The sequence below is a fragment of the Saxophila tyrrhenica genome (assembly GCF_035928015.1).
Source record: "Saxophila tyrrhenica strain CCFEE 5935 chromosome Unknown scaffold_16, whole genome shotgun sequence".
Taxonomy (NCBI): Eukaryota; Fungi; Ascomycota; class Dothideomycetes; order Mycosphaerellales; family Extremaceae; genus Saxophila; species Saxophila tyrrhenica.
In genome coordinates this window covers 239,112-258,444 of record NW_027041748.1, presented here as the reverse complement: position 1 = coordinate 258,444, position 19,333 = coordinate 239,112, and the positions used below count along the sequence as shown (strand labels likewise).

General features: G+C 55.5%; 8 protein-coding genes across 8 annotated transcripts; 5 read left to right on the top strand and 3 right to left on the bottom strand.

Annotated features, from left to right (window-relative positions):
* Positions 1-65: 65 nt before the first annotated feature.
* On the top strand, positions 66-3,107 carry VPS11 (Vacuolar protein sorting-associated protein 11; the record flags this gene model as incomplete). The annotated part of the gene is made up of 3 exons (XM_064806233.1): positions 66-80; positions 138-212; positions 264-3,107. The coding sequence occupies 3 exons, from the start codon at positions 66-68 to the stop codon at positions 3,105-3,107; spliced, it is 2,934 nt and encodes a 977-aa protein (XP_064655559.1).
* Positions 3,108-3,293: 186 nt separating this feature from the next.
* On the top strand, positions 3,294-3,793 carry LTR77_009003 (uncharacterized protein; the record flags this gene model as incomplete). Its single annotated transcript, XM_064806232.1, has 3 exons — positions 3,294-3,328; positions 3,383-3,509; positions 3,563-3,793. 3 exons carry the CDS (start codon positions 3,294-3,296, stop codon positions 3,791-3,793), a joined length of 393 nt encoding a protein of 130 aa, XP_064655558.1.
* Positions 3,794-3,854: 61 nt separating this feature from the next.
* Positions 3,855-4,070, top strand: LTR77_009002 (uncharacterized protein; the record flags this gene model as incomplete). Its single annotated transcript, XM_064806231.1, has 1 exon — positions 3,855-4,070. The coding sequence occupies one exon, from the start codon at positions 3,855-3,857 to the stop codon at positions 4,068-4,070; it is 216 nt and encodes a 71-aa protein (XP_064655557.1).
* A 356-nt stretch (positions 4,071-4,426) lies between these two features.
* Positions 4,427-5,812, top strand: LTR77_009001 (uncharacterized protein; the record flags this gene model as incomplete). The annotated part of the gene is made up of 5 exons (XM_064806230.1): positions 4,427-4,443; positions 4,493-4,553; positions 4,675-5,135; positions 5,184-5,262; positions 5,369-5,812. The coding sequence occupies 5 exons, from the start codon at positions 4,427-4,429 to the stop codon at positions 5,810-5,812; spliced, it is 1,062 nt and encodes a 353-aa protein (XP_064655556.1).
* Positions 5,813-6,332: 520 nt separating this feature from the next.
* On the bottom strand, positions 6,333-10,051 carry PKC1_2 (Serine/threonine kinase; the record flags this gene model as incomplete). Its single annotated transcript, XM_064806229.1, has 3 exons — positions 6,333-6,394; positions 6,452-9,553; positions 9,601-10,051. 3 exons carry the CDS (start codon positions 10,049-10,051, stop codon positions 6,333-6,335), a joined length of 3,615 nt encoding a protein of 1,204 aa, XP_064655555.1.
* A 1,115-nt stretch (positions 10,052-11,166) lies between these two features.
* On the bottom strand, positions 11,167-12,354 carry LTR77_008999 (uncharacterized protein; the record flags this gene model as incomplete). The annotated part of the gene is made up of 1 exon (XM_064806228.1): positions 11,167-12,354. The coding sequence occupies one exon, from the start codon at positions 12,352-12,354 to the stop codon at positions 11,167-11,169; it is 1,188 nt and encodes a 395-aa protein (XP_064655554.1).
* A 1,234-nt stretch (positions 12,355-13,588) lies between these two features.
* LTR77_008998 (uncharacterized protein) lies at positions 13,589-16,396 on the top strand (the record flags this gene model as incomplete). Its single annotated transcript, XM_064806227.1, has 1 exon — positions 13,589-16,396. The coding sequence occupies one exon, from the start codon at positions 13,589-13,591 to the stop codon at positions 16,394-16,396; it is 2,808 nt and encodes a 935-aa protein (XP_064655553.1).
* A 544-nt stretch (positions 16,397-16,940) lies between these two features.
* On the bottom strand, positions 16,941-19,286 carry LTR77_008997 (uncharacterized protein; the record flags this gene model as incomplete). Its single annotated transcript, XM_064806226.1, has 2 exons — positions 16,941-19,188; positions 19,240-19,286. The coding sequence occupies 2 exons, from the start codon at positions 19,284-19,286 to the stop codon at positions 16,941-16,943; spliced, it is 2,295 nt and encodes a 764-aa protein (XP_064655552.1).
* Between the last annotated feature and the right edge of the window lie 47 nt (positions 19,287-19,333).

Sequence of the window (19,333 nt, the reverse complement as noted above, 5' to 3'; positions counted from 1 at the left end):
CCTCCAAAGGCCGACCACATGCATTCACTCTCAGCAACTCCTTGGAAACAACATGGCTCGATAGCATGGCGTTGACATCGGTAAGAACACACAGTAGCAGACACATCTAGTTTGTATTTCATACTAATACTTTGCAGTGGAAGTCCTTTCGCTTCTTCGATGTTTCCCAAGTCAGACTCCAAGACGATGGTGATGCCTCTGTGGCGCTTGATGTAGGCACCGGGACTCATCAATGTCAGACCAACGCTGACAGGAGGCTCTAGCAAGGCAATACGCACTGCGTTGCAGCTGGGTCCCAATACATCTTCGTGAGCACGGACGGCGGCGTCGTCCAGCTGCTCGACCATAACTTCAAGTCCACCAGGTCATGGAAGGCTCACGAGCGAGGCGATGTCTCCAACATCAAGCAAATACCGGATACGTCTTACTTAATCACACTCTCGGAAGACCTGAGCCATGAGCCTGAGCTCAAAGTCTGGAATTTGGATCAGATCGAGAGGAGGACTGGCCACCCGAAGTGCCTGTGTACCCTGACTGTGCAGAACGGACGAAAGAACTTCCCCATGACCGCTTTCACAGTGACTGGCGACCTGACCCAGCTCGCTGTTGGCTTCGGAAACGGAGCCGTGACGGTAGTGCGTGGCGACTTTGTTCACGAGCGAGGGACGAAGCAGCGAACTGTTTTCGAGTCGGAGGAGCCTATCACCGGTCTTGAATTCCGAGAAGCCAACACAACAGCCTTGTATATTGCAACCACATCTCGTATCCTCGCACTCGCCATCACCGGCAATCGCCAGGGCACGCCGGCCCGCACGCTTGACGAGAATGGCTGCGATGTAGGATGCATGACCCTTGATCCGGAGTCGAACGAGATCGTCATTGCACGCGATGATGCAATCTACACATACAACACTCGAGGAAAGGCAGCTTCGTATGCCTACGAAGGGGCGAAGAAACTCATCAGCGTGAGCAAGGACTACGTTCTACTGGTGTCACCTCCAAGCAACAACCTCTCTCGATCTGCACCACTCCGTGCGTTTGGGGGGGCACAAGCCAGTGCGATACTGAACACCTCCACTTTCACGATCCTAAACACCGACATGAAGTTCCTTGCGCACCAGGAGTCTCTCCAAAATCAAGTCCGGACTCTCTTCAGCATTTGGGGCGACATCTACCTTCTCACCATCGATGGCAAGCTATTCAGGTACCACGAGAAGACATTCCAGCAGAAGCTCGATATTCTCTACCAGCGGAACTTGTTTGTGGAGGCCATCAGCATGGCACGAAAGTACAACGTCGATCCGGTGCAGCGGAACGTCATCTTCCGCAGGTATGGCGACTTCCTGTACCAGAAAGGCGACTACGATACAGCCATGCAGCAGTATCTGCGGGCAATCGACAACACAGAGCCTTCGCAGATCATCCGGAAGTTCTTGGACCACCAGCGGATACAGAATCTGATTGAGTATCTTGAAGAACTGCATGAGCATCACAAGGCCACGTCAAACCATACTACATTGCTTCTGAACTGCTACGCCAAGCTGAAAGACGTAGACAAGCTCGAGCAGTTCATTCGACAGCCTGGCGATCTGACCTTTGATCTGGACACCGCAATTCTGATGTGTCGTCAAGGCGGCTACTACGACCAAGCAGCATTCCTGGCGAGGCGACACAATGAGCACGGCCTTGTGGTGGACATCCTGGTGGAAAATCTGAAGAAGTACGCTGAAGCACTTGCCTACATTGTGCGGCTGGAGCCGAAAGAAGCATATCCCAACTTCATGAAGTATGGCACCGTGTTACTGGAGCACTGTTCGCAAGATGCGACGCAGCTGTTCATCGACTACTTCACTGGAGTATTCAGACCCAAGAAGGATGCCGTGATCGTGCAGGAAGCGCCAGTACAGCAGGAGAGTGGCCGCTTTGGCAACATGGCACAGTCAGCAACGTCTGCTGTACAAAACCTAGCAGCGCTGATTCCACTGCCGTACATGAGCACCAGCACAGCACCTCCACCTCCTTCTGCAGACGGCCAGAAGCAGACCGTCAACCAGGTGGTGGAGACCACGACCGAAGCTGACTTTGTCGAATACGAGGTGCCAAAGCCTCGCGTTGCTTTCTCGGCCTTCATCGACCATCCTGATGAGTTTGTGGTTTTCTTGGAGTCCTGCCTTGACAGCGAAGACGTCAGCGACGAATCCAAGACTGATCTGTACACCACACTGTTCGAGATGTACCTCCATAAGGCGACTACGAGTCAGAGAGAAGAAAAGACGGAGTGGGAGCGCAAGGCGAAGCAGCTGATCGAGTCAAAGCAGATTCCCATCGACACCGCAAACGTCCTCCTGTTGTCCGATCTGGAGAAGTTCAGGGAGGGCACAATCTTGGTCAGTGAACGACAAGGTCTTCGATTTGACGTGTTCCGGTCATACACAGCTGCGCAAGACACACAAGGCGCAATCAGAGCATTGCACAAGTACGGCCCAGAGGAGCCGCAACTATACCCAGCAGCATTGGCATACTTCACGAGTTCACCTGAAATACTGGACGAAGCTGGCTCTGAAGTCGAAGCAGTACTACAGAAGATCGATGAAGATGGCCTGATGGCGCCACTGCAAGTCATCCAAACTCTCAGCGCCAACGCAGTCGCCACAATGGGCCTGGTGAAGAAGTACCTCTCTTCCACCGTCGAACGTGAACGGTCCGAAATCGCCGCCAACCGCCGCCTCATCTCCTCCTACCGAGCCGATTCCACGCAAAAGCTCAGCGAGATCGAAGAACTCGCCACCAAGCCGACTTCCTTCAGCGCAACAAGGTGTTCATCTTGCGGTAGGCCGCTTGAGTTGCCAACAGTGCACTTCCTGTGCAAGCACAGCTTCCACCAGCGCTGCTTGAACATTCCAGAAGGGCAGGAGCCGAATGATGTGGAATGTCCAGTTTGCGCGCCGCAGAACCAGACGGTGAGGCAGATCAGAAGGGCGCAGGAAGAGAGTGCTGGGAGGCATGAGTTGTTTGCGGATGCGTTGAATAGGAGTGGTGACAAGTTCGGGACGATCAGCGATTGGTTGGGGAGGGGGGTGATGGATGTCAAAATTGGCGGGGAGTAACTGTGGACATATGTAAGTGAGGTTGCAGCAAGTGGATCGAAAGTGTGTTGACATGTGATAGTGCGCGGATCACTCGATGCTGCTTCATAAAATCTCACATCATCCCCACATTTCCACTCCTTTTTCCTTTCTTACCTTCAACACCAAACCACCGAGACGCACGACTGTTTCAGGAGACTGGCCAAGATGGCTTGCGATCCGCTTAGACTGGGTGTCGGGAAGTAAGCAAACACTCCGCCTCAAACGTACTTGCGTTCAGCCGGCTGACTTTGCAGGCTCCTCAACGACACGAAACTCTCCCACTTCACGGTTCGATGTGGCACGAGAGAGTGGGCAGCTCATAAGCTGGTCCTGTGCGTTCAATCCGAATATTTCGACTGCGCAATCCATGGCGACTTCAAGGTTGGTTGGAAAGGAGAGTAGTTGTCTTGGACCTAAGCTGACATGCCCACCAGGAATCACGTGAAAACCTCATCGAACTACACGAAGATGACCCGGAGATCGTCTCCTACATGATGCAGTGGCTCTATGCGAACTATTACCGGATCTCCGGCCGACCTCGCACATCCTCTTTGTACCCGGACATACACGTCCGCGTATACGAGCTCGCCGACAAGTACCTGCTCCACGAGCTCAAGGATCTCGCATCAAGAACAATCGCGATGCCAGACGAAAGCCTTCGCTGACTCCATCACTTACGCTTGCAACATGTCAACCGATGTGAGCTAGCCACTACGGGAGCACATCATGGACGTCGTTAAGGCGCACTCGAAGGTACTGCTGGACCGCACGAACGTCAAGAGTGCTGCTTTCCAAGAAGCGCTGAAAGAAGCCCCGGGAGAGTTCGCAACAGAGGTGTTATGGATGGTGGTGGATGACAAGATGGCAGAGAAGGACGAAATGTCGACTAAGATTTCTGATCTCTCCAGCGAGCTGAAGAGGACTATGGGTTTGAAGTGGTGATTGGATTTGGGCATGCCAATCGCGCAGGCTGGCGGTTGTGGGAAGGACCCAGGTGAGCCTCTGCAACTGCGTGATTGGGGATCGAACACTTGTGCCGCAGTTGGTAGGTTCTCGCAGCTTTCTGAAACACTCCAAACATTTCTCGTTGCCGCAGGTGACATGTGAAAGGACATGGTTCACTGCTAGCACACCGCTGCTTCTCTCGAATTCTTCGTTCCGTGACTCGTCCAACCTCCAACTTCACACATCTTCCGACTTCTCCTCAAGCCACCTTGATGCATCAACGCAACACAAGCGTGTGGTGCGCTTGATTGCTCATCGATATCGAGATGGGTCTTTCTCCAGCAGACGCCATGATGGCCGGCGTCGCGAGGTGAGTAGGCTTCTGCAGTCGTGGCCATGATACAGCTGACATGCGACAGGCTCTACAACTCCCCGGAGTTCTCCGACCTCACTATTCGATCCAAAGGCCACGAATGGCCGGTCCACAAAGCAACACTGTGCACGCAATCGAAGTAGTTCAAACGTGCGGTCACAGGTGGCTTCAAGGCATGTGAAAGCTGCTAAGTATCTATGTCTGTCGAAGTTATTAACCATTGTGTAGGAGGCGCAAGACAACATTGTCGAGCTGTACGACGACGACCCAGAGAACGTGAGCCGAATGCTCGAATGGTTCTACCACCACGACTACCCCGTGCCCGAACTGTCCGACGAGTCCCTGTCCGCCACCATCCACGTCCGCGTCTTCTGCCTGGCAGAAAAGTATATTTTGACCGAGCTGAAAAACATTTCGAGTTCTCACTTCGCTGCGTGTGTCCAGAATGCCTGGGGCTCCGAAGGTCTCACTCAAGCCATGCTGGAGCTCTGCGGGGTGCCCTCGTTTATCAATGAGTCTCTGAGAACACATGTGATGAAAGCTGTTGTCGAGAATTCGGGGATACTTCTGGCCAACCGCAACGATGATCGGAGAAGACTGTCGTTTCGGGAAGCACTGGGGAAAGTCGTCCAGATCTCAACGGAGGTCGACGACATCGCTTCGCCGGGAGAAGATGGAGATGACGAAGAGTAATTGGTATTGTCTATGTCGCCTTTAGTATCTGCTGACTGTTTCAGGCTCACGGACGGAGATGAAGAAGACGACGTCTTCATTATCAGGTGCAAAGAGCGCGAATGGGTTATCCCGGTCGAGTCGGTTTGGGAGAGGGAACAGTTTTTCCATCGTGTATTGCACGGCAACTTACGAGTCCATGACACTCCATAAAACCATGCTTTTCCGTGACCAGCGCTGACTACTTCAGCATCCCTTCAACTCAGCCATCCGACTGTACGAGGACGATCTAGACATTGTCGACCTACTGGTGGAATTGATCGGCACTGGTGACTACGACGTGCGTTCTCAGGGCTCGCTCTCCGCACCCGAAATCCACGCAAGGCTCGCCGTGATGTGGCACAAATACTGCAACGATAGCCCAGGATGCAAGGCAAGCGAACATTTTGACAAATACACGAAAGATTGGGACGATCGTGGCTATTTGAAAGCGCTGCAATACGTCTACAACGAGGACGAGAATTCCACCGAGCACCTTCGTTTTATGATCCGGGACGGTGTGGTGGCGGCTGCTAAAGATGTTTTTGACCTCCCTCGGCTTATCAGGGAGACATCGATGGCCGGAGAGTTCGCAGTCGACGCGGCCTATAGCTTGTGCGAGCGTGTGTTTCATTATGCAAACAGAGATGTGTAAGTTGAGTATTGCCTGGAGGAGAGTACTGGCAGAAGGTCGTTGGCAAAGTGAGGTAGAACACCGCCAGGAGGGGTCGGTAGTCATGCAATGGTACAGCAAGCCCTCAGCCACTCTACTTGTAACATGAACATCCGCTGGACAACCTGGAATGCCGTTGCAACAGTCGCATTGAAGCGTCCAGCAATGACAGGTTTTCGCACGAGCAGGCACTTCGTTACAACCAAGCATGTACTTCTTCTCTATCCCTAAGACACCCTCATAACCACCATCATAAACCTCGTGAAGCAGCTCTCCGTCCCTCGCAACGACTGCAGCAGCAGCCATGCTAACGCTCCACCCCAACCCGCCAACCGCCCATGCCACCACGCCCAATCAACCGCGAAGTCGCCGCCGCCCCCCCGTAGAGAATTACCGTTTTGCTCCCCTGGGTATCACAAATGACCGTTTCCTTCCGGCCATGACAACGACCGAATGCCCAACAAACATCTCATCCCCATCCCTCCTAACTTCATGCAGACTCTCAAACGAAGTCGGCAGAGTACGAGAACCCTCTGAACTCTTCTTGCATCGCCTGCGACAAAACTATGAATCCGTTAGCGATAGCTCAACGTGATATTGATAGGACAAAAGTGTACGCACCAGACTGCACCGGCGTCAAAACCGGCGTCACACTCGTAAACTCGGAATCGAAATTACTCGTGTCCGCCCTCCCCTTCACCGTCGGCAAGAAAGGCGCCGGCACCCGCTTATGATAAATATCATCCCAATTGACATTCCGGAAGAACGCATGGCTCATGATCTCCTGCGCGTCGGTCGGCCCACTGCCCAACCGCAGCTCCGGCTCGCGCGTCAGCAGCTTCTGCAGGATCGAGACGCTATCCCGTGGCATGTGGATGGGGTAGAGGGGCTCGTCGGCGAGGATGGCGTCGTAGATTTCGTCCTCGTCTTCGCCGCGGAAGGGCGACTGCTGCAGGAGCATTTGGTAGATGAGGACGCCAAAGGCCCACCAGTCGACGGCGCGGCCGTACTTCTTGTCGAGCAGGATCTCGGGGGCCATAAACTCGGGCGTGCCGCAGAAGGTGCTGGTGGTCGAGCCGTACCACATATCCTCTTTGCAGAGACCGTAGTCGGCGACTTTGACGTGGCCGTCGAGGGTGAGCATGATGTTGTCCAGCTTGAGATCGCGGTAGATGACGCCGTTCTCGTGGAAGTACTTGAGTGCCAGACAGACCTCGGCGGCGTAGAACTGTGCACGTTTGGTACCGAATTGGCCACGCTGGATGTGCAGCATCAGATCGCCTCCGCTGATGTACTCCATAACGAAGTAGACTCTCGTCTCAGTCTGAAAACAGGCATGTAGATTCAGCAGGAAAGGATGTCGCTCCTTGTTAGCAATCAAAAGAACCCTCTTCTCGGACCGCACACTCTCCACTTCATCGTTCTCAATGATAAACTCCTTCTTCAGCACCTTGATAGCATACAACTGCTTGGTTGTCTTCGTCTCAGCAAGCATAACTTTACCAAAGTTACCTTTGCCAAGGACAGCTAAGAAGTTGAAATGGTCGAGGCCGATGCGCCTGCCAGTGCCCTGCGAGTTCGCTGGTGGTGCCTTGGGCGGCTCAGCAACAGGATGAGTGATGGTAGTTGGAGGTCCGGCAGGCTGCTGGAACTGTTGTTGAGTAGCGGGAGGAGATTGAGGCGGAGCCTGCACTTGTGGCACAGGCGACGCTGGCTGCTGGTAATGTGACTTCGTGGGCGGTGGCGGTGGTTGCTGCACGGGTTGTTGGCCATAAGGCTGCTGACCGTACTGAGGTTGCGATTGAGGCGTGGTGAACTGAGCATAGACTGATGGGTCGTACGCCGGCTGCGCCGGTTGTTGCTGCTGTTGAGGCTTCTGCGGTGGTCGGTAGCTGTTCCCGCCCCCGTAGCCGTCAGCATAGGAGCCTCTGGAAGAAGGTGGATGGGCCGGATAGTCAGTCGAGCCTCTGTTATAGTTCGGCCTGGCATCCTGTCCAGAAGCTCGCTTCGCCGCGGCGCTCGCTGCAGCAACTGCATCAATCTGTGGTGACGACGCTCTCTGCGGCCCTGGTGGAGGACGTCCAGAGGAACCAGAAGAGCTCGGAGGATCACTATGCCTCATATGGTGACCTGCAGCATCCACAGCCTGCTGGTTAGGCGGACCAAAAGACGATGATCTTGGCGGCTGTTCGTATTGATCCGATAGCCGCGGGTCTCGACCATATGAGAACCTGTCCTCCGGCTTCTGTGCAGCCGATATCTGCTCTTGGTGTATAGGCGCCTGGGTGAAGCTGCCCGAACCATGCGGCGCTGATGGTCGATTCGAAGCATTCGGCCTCAGCTTGCTGGTGTTCTGCAGCATCCGATTGCCCTTCGACCTTTTCAGCTCGGCCAAGATCTGATTGGCAGCTTCCATGCTCATGCCGCAGAAGTCGGGCACAAAGTGCACGCAGTTGGCATGACAGGTGAGCTTGCACTCGCTGCACTTTCTCGACTGTTTCCTACCAAGAGGCACCATGTAACCGCAGTGGCAGCACCAGTTGGCGCCCATATTCGAGAAGGCCTCGAAACGATGCGGGATGCGGTGGTTGATCTTCTCCTCGTCCGGATCTGTCTCGGAGTTCGACTTGCTGATACACTTCGTAACCACTTTCGGGTAGCAGCCCTTGTGGCAAGTGTACTTGCAGTCCGCGCATTGCATGCCAGCCGTGTATTTGAGGAAGTCGCCGCACAGCGCGCAACGCATGATGTTGTAGAAGGTCTGTGTGGTGAACTTGTGGCCGTATTGCTCGACCACATCCTCCTTCTTCTGTCGGACGGCACCTTTTCGGTTCAGACCAACGTCGAAGCCACGGCGTTCCTTGACCTGCTTGACAAACGCCAGCGTAAGGTTAATGCGACCGACAGGCTCCAGCGAGAACCAAGCATCGATATAGATCGGACCTGTCTGTGGTGCCAAGCCACTTCCAGGAGGTCCTCCAGCAGCTGCAGCCGTAGCACCGTGTCCAGCAGGACCCCCTTGAGACCCAGGTGGTGGTTGGAAGTTCAAGTCAGGTCGGCCTGGAGAATTTTCCATCTGATCGGCAGTGGTCCAACCAGCCTGGATGTTCTCCGTCTCGACCCTCTTCCGTCGGATCTCATCAGCCAAGTCTGCGATCCGTATCCAGAGCAGTCCTATAGGCACCGCGTGATCGCCAGACTTGTCGTACACCGTGAACTCGATTTCGTTGGCCTTGTCCACATCGAACTCGTGAATCTCGTCACTCCACCTGTCGGTCCTCGTAGCCTTCGTCCTGCCCTTGAAGGAGTCTTCAACCTTCATGATGACGAACGTCTCCGGCCCACGCGAGAACTTCGAAGTCGAAGCGTGCTCCACATCTGCAACAGCATGTATTCGTAGAGATAGGTGGCCAGTGAGCGGCTTCCGTTGACTCGGCGTGTCCAGACTTTCATCGTCGTTTGCGTCCGCAGCATTCTCGACGTCGACGTGCAGATCCTCGTAACGCCGCAGCGCCCTCGTAAGAAGCTGGATCTTCTGGTTGCTTTCGATTCTCCTGCCTTCTGCGTCCGAGCGGCTCTTGCGGTCACCCTCCATCTGGTATAGCTTGGCCATCTTCTCAATGCCATCTTTGTACTGCTTCTCCACGCTAAGTTTGAACTCGAGCTGTGACAGCATGAGCTGTATTCGTGGGCCGAGGTGGGCGGTGTCGTATTTGATCAGGTCTGCTAAAGTCAGCACCACTCTCCCACTGTTACGTCGAAGTACATACCAAGCTTGCTGTAGTTCGGACGCGCTCTCGGGGACCTGTCCGCCGGCCCAGGTGGAGCATACGGCGCTCGAGGCGGCATCAACCCAGGCGCTCCACCTTGACTATACCCACCAGGTCCCGGCGCGCCATAGTCGCCCGGCGCGCCATACTCCTGCGGACTGTACGGCCCTCTGGACTGCCCGCCCGCAGGTCCCTTAGGCGGCGGCGGTGGTCCACCATTACCCGACATCGACAGCTTGCCCATATCATCGCCCATCTTCCGCCTCCGCAGATCCTGCAGCGTCTGCTCAAAGTACTGCATGTTCCGGCGCGCATCGCGTATCTGGCCCTCTGCCCTAGAGGTGACCTGTGCGTTGTTCGTGGCCTGCCGCATCTGATTCGCAGCGTTGATGATAGCCTGTTCCCGCTGGATCTTGCGCTGGACATCTTGTATTGCCTGATCTTCGTTCATCGTGGCGGTGTTGCTTGCCCGTCTTGGGGCAGCAATGTGAGGTAGAGGGGGAGGGGTGGTCGAGGCCGCGAGTCACTCAGTATCTCGGAGCGTGGGGTGTGTTTCCAAATTCGCGGGCACGTGCCGGGGCTCGAATGGACTGCGGATTCGCAACAGACGAAGAGTTCGCCAAGCAGCTGTAGTAGGACGGCGGTGGTGAGGCCAAGGCGAGTCGGAGCAATAATGGAGAGATACCTGACTGCAGGGTTGCGTGGCGCCGGCAACGCGTGGGAGGGGATTCCAAAAACGAGGCCCGCAGAAACAGAAACCGACAGCAGACCGCAGAAGCCGTTGGTCGCCGCGCGCGGAATAGTGATATTGCCACACTACCTCAGGCTCAGGTAGGGGCGCAAGAGAGCTCTCCAGGACACGAGCGTCACGAGGCGGGCCAGCGAGTGAGGTCAGTGGCAGCAGCAAGAGCCTGCGAGGTGTTGTTGGCCCGGCGGAGGAGGACTGCGTTCCTGCTGTGGCTGAGCCAACAAGCAAGCGGAGACTGGCGCAACTCTGAGTAGGGCGGGCTGCCGCTACATGTGCCTTAGGTCCTGGGTGGCGAGGCTGGCTCTGGTGGTTCGAGCCGCCAGGATGTCGTGCAGGAGGAAGAAGGATTGGCGTCGTAGGTGAAAGGGAATGAAGATGAGGTCAATACGAGGTTGTTGGTTGAAGCAGCGGGGCAGCCCACACACAAAAGCTGGAGATCGATAGCAAGCGGGCGGAAACAGAAAAAAGGATCATGAAAGTCAAAAGCTCAGCTATCTATGTACACAGAAGAGGAGGTGATGGATTCATTAATGTGCCTGCGGTGGTGATTGTCATGTACACAGCAGGATGCGAAACCAGTACCACCACCGCGCTGGCTCGATCATCTCACCACTCGCTCATCGTTATCTCACTATCGTACGAGTCCTTCCAGCAGGACAACCTGCGTTTCAGAGGCAGCTGAAGGGTGTGACTTGCAGAACGGTAGCACTATTGTAACGACGTGAAACGTGCTGTGTGGGTGTGTGTTCCTTCGGGAATCTAGCCCGCGGAGGCTGTCTATCGTCTTTGCGCCTGAAAGTCATTGTGGGTGAACTCCTTCAACACCAACCATATTTCTCATTGCAGATCCAGTCCACATCTTCCCACGAACCCTCGCCATACCATCTCAAGCTGGCGATGGATTCGTTCTCCCGATGCTGAACGACCGCCGTAGACTCCAGCATTTGCGCTGCAGCAAGCGTGGTGGAGGTAGGGTTCCAGATCTGCACCTCCTTCATATCCCACTTTGTAGCTTCTTGTTGTGCTGCAGCGAATAAGCTCGCAATCGCCTTCACGGTTCGCGTGGCCTTGTGACTCGAACCTTGCTCCGCAGCAGCAGGCGAAAAGTCCGAGAAGCTCTCGTCCTCAACGACAAGTCGAAGAATGTGCAGCGTGTTGGGAGCTTCTTCCTGAGGATTGGTGTAGACACGAGTCCAGTAGCACCACACCCGCGACCCCACCTCGCCAGTGACCGCGCCCTTGACGTCAGGGTCACGGTTGAAGAGCTCCTTGATCACAAACTCCTCTCTCGCGTGGTGCCACCGGATCGCGCTGGTGTCTGGAACAAGGGCAACCTCGCAACGCTTGGAATTTGGTTTTAACAGCCGGGCATGGATGAGTTTCTCGTCGATGGCGCACAGCTCAGCCAGATCTGTGGACTTCAGGCTGCTGACAGATGGCAGGTCTTGCTTCGTATCTGTCGAAGGCGGTAGAGCCACATGCGAAGACGGGAATGATTGCCAGCCGTTTCGGGCGTAGAACTGCTTGCCGATATCCGAGTAGAGAACACTGAACAGTACCCTCCTCGACTCCTCTGCTTGCCAACTCTGCAATCGCTTTCCCAGATCAGCCATCATCCGTCCAGCGTACCCCTTCCCCCGATGTGCAGGTGGGCAGAACACGCTCCCTACGCCATGAGCTGTTGTTTCCTCCACCTTGCCATTTTGCGAGACCAGAGCTTTCTTTCGGATCGTCTCGCAGCCGCAAAGCACTTGTCGCTTTCGGTCTGCAGAAGGCTGATAGACCAACGCCCAGCAAGTCAAGCCGCCGTCCTCCGTCAAAGAAGTGTTCGCGAGATGGACTTCACGTCGCAGATAAGCCTCCAGTGACAGGGCGCCACGCCATTCTGTGCTGTTCGCTTCCTGCTGAGTCCTGTACTCATCCGGGGTTGCTATCACGAGTTGGATCGCTGAGGACTCCTTGTCCGGTAATTCGACATGGCCGTTTGGTTCGCCAATGGAGCCCATGTTGTCTATCTTCCGATTCTTGCGGCTCTATCACCTTTATCTAAGCATTGAAAGCCGCGAGATGTTCATCAGGTGTTTCTCACTGGAGACCTGACGACTTTGTAGGCTCGTAATCGATCACCTGGACAAGTCAGATTGATATATCCATTACGTGAATGGTCCAATGGAAATCGAGCATTTCGTTGAAAAGGCCTGACCAGCTCTGCCGAGTGTAAGCGTCGAGCAGCGAACTCCGAAGCTGCAACGCCGGCGTTGTGGGCATTCGACGCGCTGCGACGTGTTCTGTGAACGTCGTGGTCACATCGGTGGCCAAGCAAGCGACAGGTCTCATGCTGACATCGATGGCCATGCTGTTAGCTCGCACAGGCATCAAACGGACCTGTCCTGTCTCGACGCAGTGGCGTGTTCTGTCGCGTGGTACGGGAGCTTGTCGCTGGCTTGCCATCGCTTTGGTCCGAATGCTTGCGAACTCGCGAGTCATGATTGATCGTCCCAACACGCTGGCGCCACCGAGGAGTCGGCCACGAGGTCGGCATTCGTATTGAAGCCATGTCGAACGTGATAATATGCCTTTATCAGATGTTGTGCGACGTAGAGCCAGGTACGGACACATGTAGAGTTAGTTGTTCTAGGCCTGTGCGCGGAAGCGACTCCTTACCCCACACGTCGCCTACATACCTCAGATAGACGCCATAGATCTACCAACAACACATCTTCCAACGAGATGACCCTTCTTCTTCTCGCAGGCTGTAACTGCCGAATAGATTCCTTACGGCGCGCTGGTAGCGTCAGTCCTTTCCCTCTGAGATTTTAGTCAAGCGATTTACACGTGGAGGCCGTTTCGGTAGCACCGAAGCGCTGGGTCAGCCTTCCTGACCACACACGTCCAACTTACCAGACGGAGGGAAGCGACAGCCTTTGCGATAGCTCACCACCGACTTTTCCTCCCACTATGAACCCCTCACGTCATCTCCTACCTTCCGCCGTCGACTTTGATACAAGTTGCGTGGGCTGCCGGTCTCATCACTCGAGAGCCACCCATTCACCCTTGCGTGCCACTTTCAGGCATTAATCTTCACCACCTTCGTTTGCAGCCTCGTCTTCCTTCCTTCTCTCTTCACCTCAAGTGCGACACCGCGCTGCAGCTTCCATTCCTCTTTGGGCACTGAACAACCATTCTTCTGGAACACTCGCGGTGCTTCCCGCTCATTCACCTCCACCCACTGCCGACACTATGGCACGCCGCTCCCAGCCAATAGAGGTGGTGAATTTGGTGAGCGATGACGAAGACTCAGATCCAGACACACCGCCCCTAGCAATCAAACGGGAAAATTCACCGGCGCGCCGCATACATGCCCCTCTCTACAATGACCCCTCTGGCGCTCCTCCTGTAAAGGTTGAAACTGCGTCCCCGGAACCACCTCAAATGGAGCAGCAAGACGCGCCCGTCGCAGGCGAATACATCTACATTGATGGCAAGCCTGTTTTCATCCCGGACGAGCCGGCCGAGCATGACCATTTCAATGCGTTCGAAACGGATCCAGCACGTGACGAGCAACTTGCCCTTGCGCTCGCTAACGGCGCCGACTTGGATACTGGTGCCCATGACCACGACGATCCGATGGATATCGACATGGACGACGACGAAGTCACTCAGGATACCTGTCTGCAACAAGTTCTTGCCATATTCCCAGACATCAGCCATGATCACGTCATCGATCTTTACACAGCATTCGACCGGGAAGGAGACTATGAGGTTCTGCCTGGGCGGGCACGATTAGACAACATCATTGAGCAGCTGGTCTCTAGCGAATCGTACCCCAAACAGGAGAAAGGCAAGAGGGCTCTTAAGCGGAAGCGGGAGGACAGCATCGATGGGATCGACTTCAAGAAATGGGAGAAAGCCGACCGCGCTGCTGTACCCAACTTCCTCAAAGGTTCGATGCAGGTCATGCTCAAGTCAGAGTTTCCGGAGATCCCGGTCCAGTACATCAACGCAAAGCTTGCCACCGAGCGACATCTGTACAACGCATTCACTGCACTCGCCAAAGAGAAAGACGACAGCGAGAGGGATGATGTACGCCGCTTTGGCAAGGGCCGTCCGTCGCAGCGGCAGATTGCTGATGCCGATACCATTGCCACGAACTGCGGCTGGCCTGAGTTACTGGAGGAGCTGAACGCTGCTCGCGCACGCATGGTGTGCGTCAAGATGGACAGGGCTGCAGAGGACGCGAAGAAGATAGCTGAAAGGGAAAATCTGGACCGGGCTATTGCAGCTGGCGAGACTGCTGAGTGCTCAGCCTGTTTCGACGACCTCCCGATGAATCGCCAGATTCACTGCAACGGATCAGTGGCCCACTTCTTGTGCTTTGATTGTGCCCTCACGTACATTAAGACCGAGGTGGGTGAGTCTCGCTGCAACGTCCTTTGCACGGCAGGCTGTGGCGCTGGGTTTGCCGGCAACCAGCTTAAATTGCTCTCGGACAAGCAGTTACTGGAGAAGCTGTCTCAGCTGGAGCAGGAGAAAGCCATTCGGGAAGCTGGACTGGACGACCTCGAAGAGTGTCCCTTCTGCGATTACAAGGCTATTCTGCCGCCCATCGAGGAAGACTTCGAATTCCGCTGTGCCAACCCCGAATGCGAGAAGGTCAGCTGCCGGCGCTGCAAGGCCATAACGCATATCCCCATCACCTGCGAACAGCATGCCAAAGACAACAAGATCAACAGCCGCCACAAGGTGGAGGAGGCCATGACCGCGGCGCTCATCCGATCTTGCAACAAGTGCAAGAAGACCTTCATCAAGGACTACGGCTGCAACAAGATGTCGTGCAACAGCTGTGGGAACAAGCAGTGCTACGTCTGCTCGAAAGATGTCCATGACTACAACCACTTCGACCAGACTACGCGCCCGAATGCGGGTGCATCTTCTTCTAAATCCAAACTCTGCCCTCTCTACGACAATGTTGAGGAGCGGCACGAGCGGGAGGTCAAAGAAGCAGAGGCTGCTGCGCGCGCACAGGTTGTGGAGGACAATCCGGACGTCACAGCAGAAGACCTTGAGATCAAGGTATCAGATGCCGTCAAGCAGACCGCGGCCGATCGGGTCCAGCAAGCCGGCGGTGTCAATGCAGGGTTTGCGCCTTTCCTCGCCGGAGGTGCTTTCTTGCCCCAATTACAACATTACCAGCCATACGTCCACCAGCCTCTGGCTCATGGCGCCTACAGGAGAGCAGACGGTCGAGCGGCTCTCGATGCCGAACTTGAGCGTGCAAGGGCGCGCGTCCGTGAGCGAGACGCACAACAAGCTGCCAGGGGAGCCGCTCGACATAGAGCTTTACGCAACTGGAATAACCCTGCACAGCCGCCAGCACAGCCGCCAGCGCATGTTCAGGGCTACATCCCGGTGTTGGGCTTCAACCCACCTGCGCAGCCGGCGGCTCCTCGCTGGGACCAGTATTACCCTGGCCAGCCGCAGCGGGTTGAGGACAATGTGCTCGACGATCTGTTCGGCGGCATGAACGACTTGAACGGCTTCGACTTTGGCGACTTGGAGGGGCTTGGTGGCGGGCAGAACGCAGGAGGTCAAGGCCTGGGAGCAGGAGAAGGGCAAAACGCAGCCAACAATCCGATTCAGAACATCCCTTTCCGCCACCAACCACAAGCCATCCCCGGCGCCTACCCAGACTACCTCGATCCCCCAGTTCCTCGCCAACGAGATGCCCAATTCCAGCAGAACCTCCCAATGCAGCAAGCCATGCAGGCGCGGCAACAGCAGCAAGCGATGCAGCAAGCTCTGTTGCAAAACCGCAACAACAACATCATCCACCAACACGCCGCCCCCCACGGCGCCGCGGCTCCGGCTCCGCGAGACGTCCAGCAACTCCAACAGCGCAACCTGCAGAACCTCGAGCAGCTTAGGCAGCAGCACCAGGCGATTCTGCAGCGGCAGGCGGAGAGGGAGGCGGTGCGGGCGCAGCAGAGGGAGGCGAGGGTGCATGTTGCGGAGTTTCAGCGGCAGGTTAGGGAGCAGGGGGGGGAGTGAGTGTGGACGTGCTAGGGGGGGAGGGGTGGTAATGGGTGCGGGCTGTGGTGATTGATAAGGGAGTTTTGGGGGTGTTGTCGTTGCTTCCGGGAACTGTATGGGCTATATCAGCGAAGGTGTTGGGGCAGCGTGGGAGCTTGCTTGCTTTGGGGCAGTGGTAATGGCTTGATTGCTTACTTTGCACGGCATCATTTCGGCATTCATTCTTGGTTGCGAGAGATAGCTTCGAGGTAGTCATCGAAGTTTGCTGGCAGTATATGTAGTCATTGCTATCACGAACCAACGTTTTGCATCCAAAACACACATTGTGATATTCAAAAAGGTTCTCATGTGATATTGGTGATTTGCTCTGAACAGCGTATATTCTGGGACAATGTCCAGTTGCTACATCGCTATGCAGCTTGCGGCCACCCTTCCAACTCAGCTCCGCCTACACGCGCCTATCGTCTCTTCGCAATAGTCCCAGGATCAGCAGATACTGCGAATACAACGCAGCTTGGCTCTGGACCAGCCAGATCGTGCCAAAAAGTCCCGCTCCGACAAGCTATTTGTTGCCTCTTAGATACCCTTCGAAGTCAAGCCAATCCGCGAACTCTTCGCGAAAGCCCTCGGGATCTCCACTAGGGCCGTAGTGTAAGATCTCTTCACCTCGTAAGGTCTCTTCACCTTGCACACCATGCTGCTGCGGTGCGTGTGAGCTGAAAAGAGAATCTAGATCTCCGAAGTCGTAGTTGAGGAGGTTGGAGATGTCCTGGTCCTGCGGAACATGCTGCTGCTGCTGTGCGTAATGAGGAGCATGAGCTGAGGGCCATTGGTCGTGGGCAAGATGATGCTGTTGCGTGGGATAATAGCCGTGGCCCAGGGTTCCAGGATGCTGAAACCCCGGTGCAAGCGGAGCACCAGCGAAAGTAGGAGGCACGGTGGCCGCTGGTCTTGGCTCGGGCGCTGGCTGACGCTTCCGGTTCGGTGCAAGTCTCGGCTTGTTGATTTTGCGACCATTGCTCGCCGAAGCGTCAGGTGCAGGATAAGCAGAAATCGCCTGAGCCGCAGCAGCACGCTTTCGCTTCCTCGCAGGCTGACCACCGCTGGCATTCGCCTGAGATGACGCTAAGGCCCGTTTTCTCGTCCTCGTGCCCGCTGCGGGTCCAACGACTGATGGAGCGGACTCCGCAGTCGACGGCATTACCTGCATGTCTGCGGTAGGTGCTCGCTGCAACCGCGTCACATCGTTGTCGCCGCCCTCCTCGTCTGCGTCCTCCTCGTCTGCGCTCTCCTCCTCGTCGCCCAGATCGCCATCACTATCACTCTCGCCTCCATCTCCCTCTCCCCTCGCTTGCTCTCCCTCTCTTCTCGCTTGCTCCTCCTCTCCAAGCTCCTGCTTTTCCTTCTTCTTCTTGTTGCTCTTCTTGTTCTGCAACTTGCGCTTTTCGTATTTATTGGGACATTCCACGAACGCCAGGACTCCTCGGCCCGCAAGCACGTCCAAACAAACACGCTTGTTGATTGTCATGATCTCCTCAACCCTCTGGATGCGCTCCCAGAACGTCAGCTTTGCCTCCGGTTCTCCGTAGCCGTCGTTATCGCCGCCCCTGGGGTAGACGGATTCGCCACCTGTGTATAGCACAGCTAGTGCTTTGAACATCAGGTAGCAGCGGATGGTTGCAAGCTCAGGTCTGAAACGCTTCCACTTGTTGTAGTTGAGGGCCTTCTGTTGCGCGAGATAGAAGTCGTTGTATGGATTGCGGCAGTCGGAGCGCCAAGGCGTATTTATAGCCGTGAGCCACCTTTCTACCACTGGGTCGGCGTGGCGATCGCAGTCGGTCGGAGTCATATGCTCATGGCCACGCAGCGGGTGAACTTGTGGGTACATGAGTTTCTTCGCCTCAGCAAAACCAGAGATGTCGGCAGACAGGAAAAACACAGCGTTGGGAGCGTTTTGTCCGTGCCATATGTCTAGATGCCGGGCGCATAGCCTTAGTATATTGGCCGGGACTGCCGGCTTCGAGCACGGATTCCCTTTCTTCGACTTCCCCGGGCAACGATCTTCATCGTCTTCGGCTTGTGTTAATAGAGTGGTCTGCTCCAGGGCGTTGAAAGAGTTTCTTGCATCGCCAGTTTCTGGAACCCTCACGCTCTCGTAGAGCGACTGGTTTGTCCCGACCGGGACCTGGTCAAGACCGGCAGAATAGTTGGGCATGTTCCGAGTTGACGCAGGATAGCCTGGTTGCTGCACCATTGGCGGGTTCGTGCTCCCAGATGGCAAGCCGCCCGTGCCTTGCTGGGAGCCATCGAAGTTCGGGTAGTTATAAGAAGTGTTAGAAGGGTCTGGCCTCGTTGGTTGCAGGGTCCCTGCCAAGCTTGGAGTAAAGGCAGCGGCGGTGTATCCATTATGTTGCGTGTACAGTGTATTCGGGTGGCTGTTCTGGCCCTGTTGATATCCAAAGTTCGTATCTGCTTTCTGTGGATGTGCGTATTGCGGGTTGGGCATGAACTGGTACTGAGGCTGAGCCGGATGTCCTGGGCCATATATTTCATTGTGGTACTGCTGGCGTTGCTGCGTATTGCTCGTGCCAGTCGACGGAAGTTGTTGTGTGGCGGAGGGCAGGTCCGCGAGAAAGGCGAATTGCTCGAGGTGTTCGATTGCGTTGCTGTCCTGCAGCAAATATTCCCCGTTGTATATTGCGGAAGTTTGATGTTGAGTTGCTGCCGGCAGTGAATCGGCTGGCCACGATCCTGGCTGGTCTGCATGGTCATCCGGGAGGGCATACTCGTCGAAACCACCATGGAGTCCCCTAGTCACTGTCAGTATGGCCAATCTAGAAGGACTGCAGGTCTTGACATACTCCTCAGGATACGGCCCGGCCGATTGCGGCAGCTGGTTCGGGTCCATTTAACGATTGTGTGGGTGGTTTTGGGTTACCGGCAGGGAATAGCAGT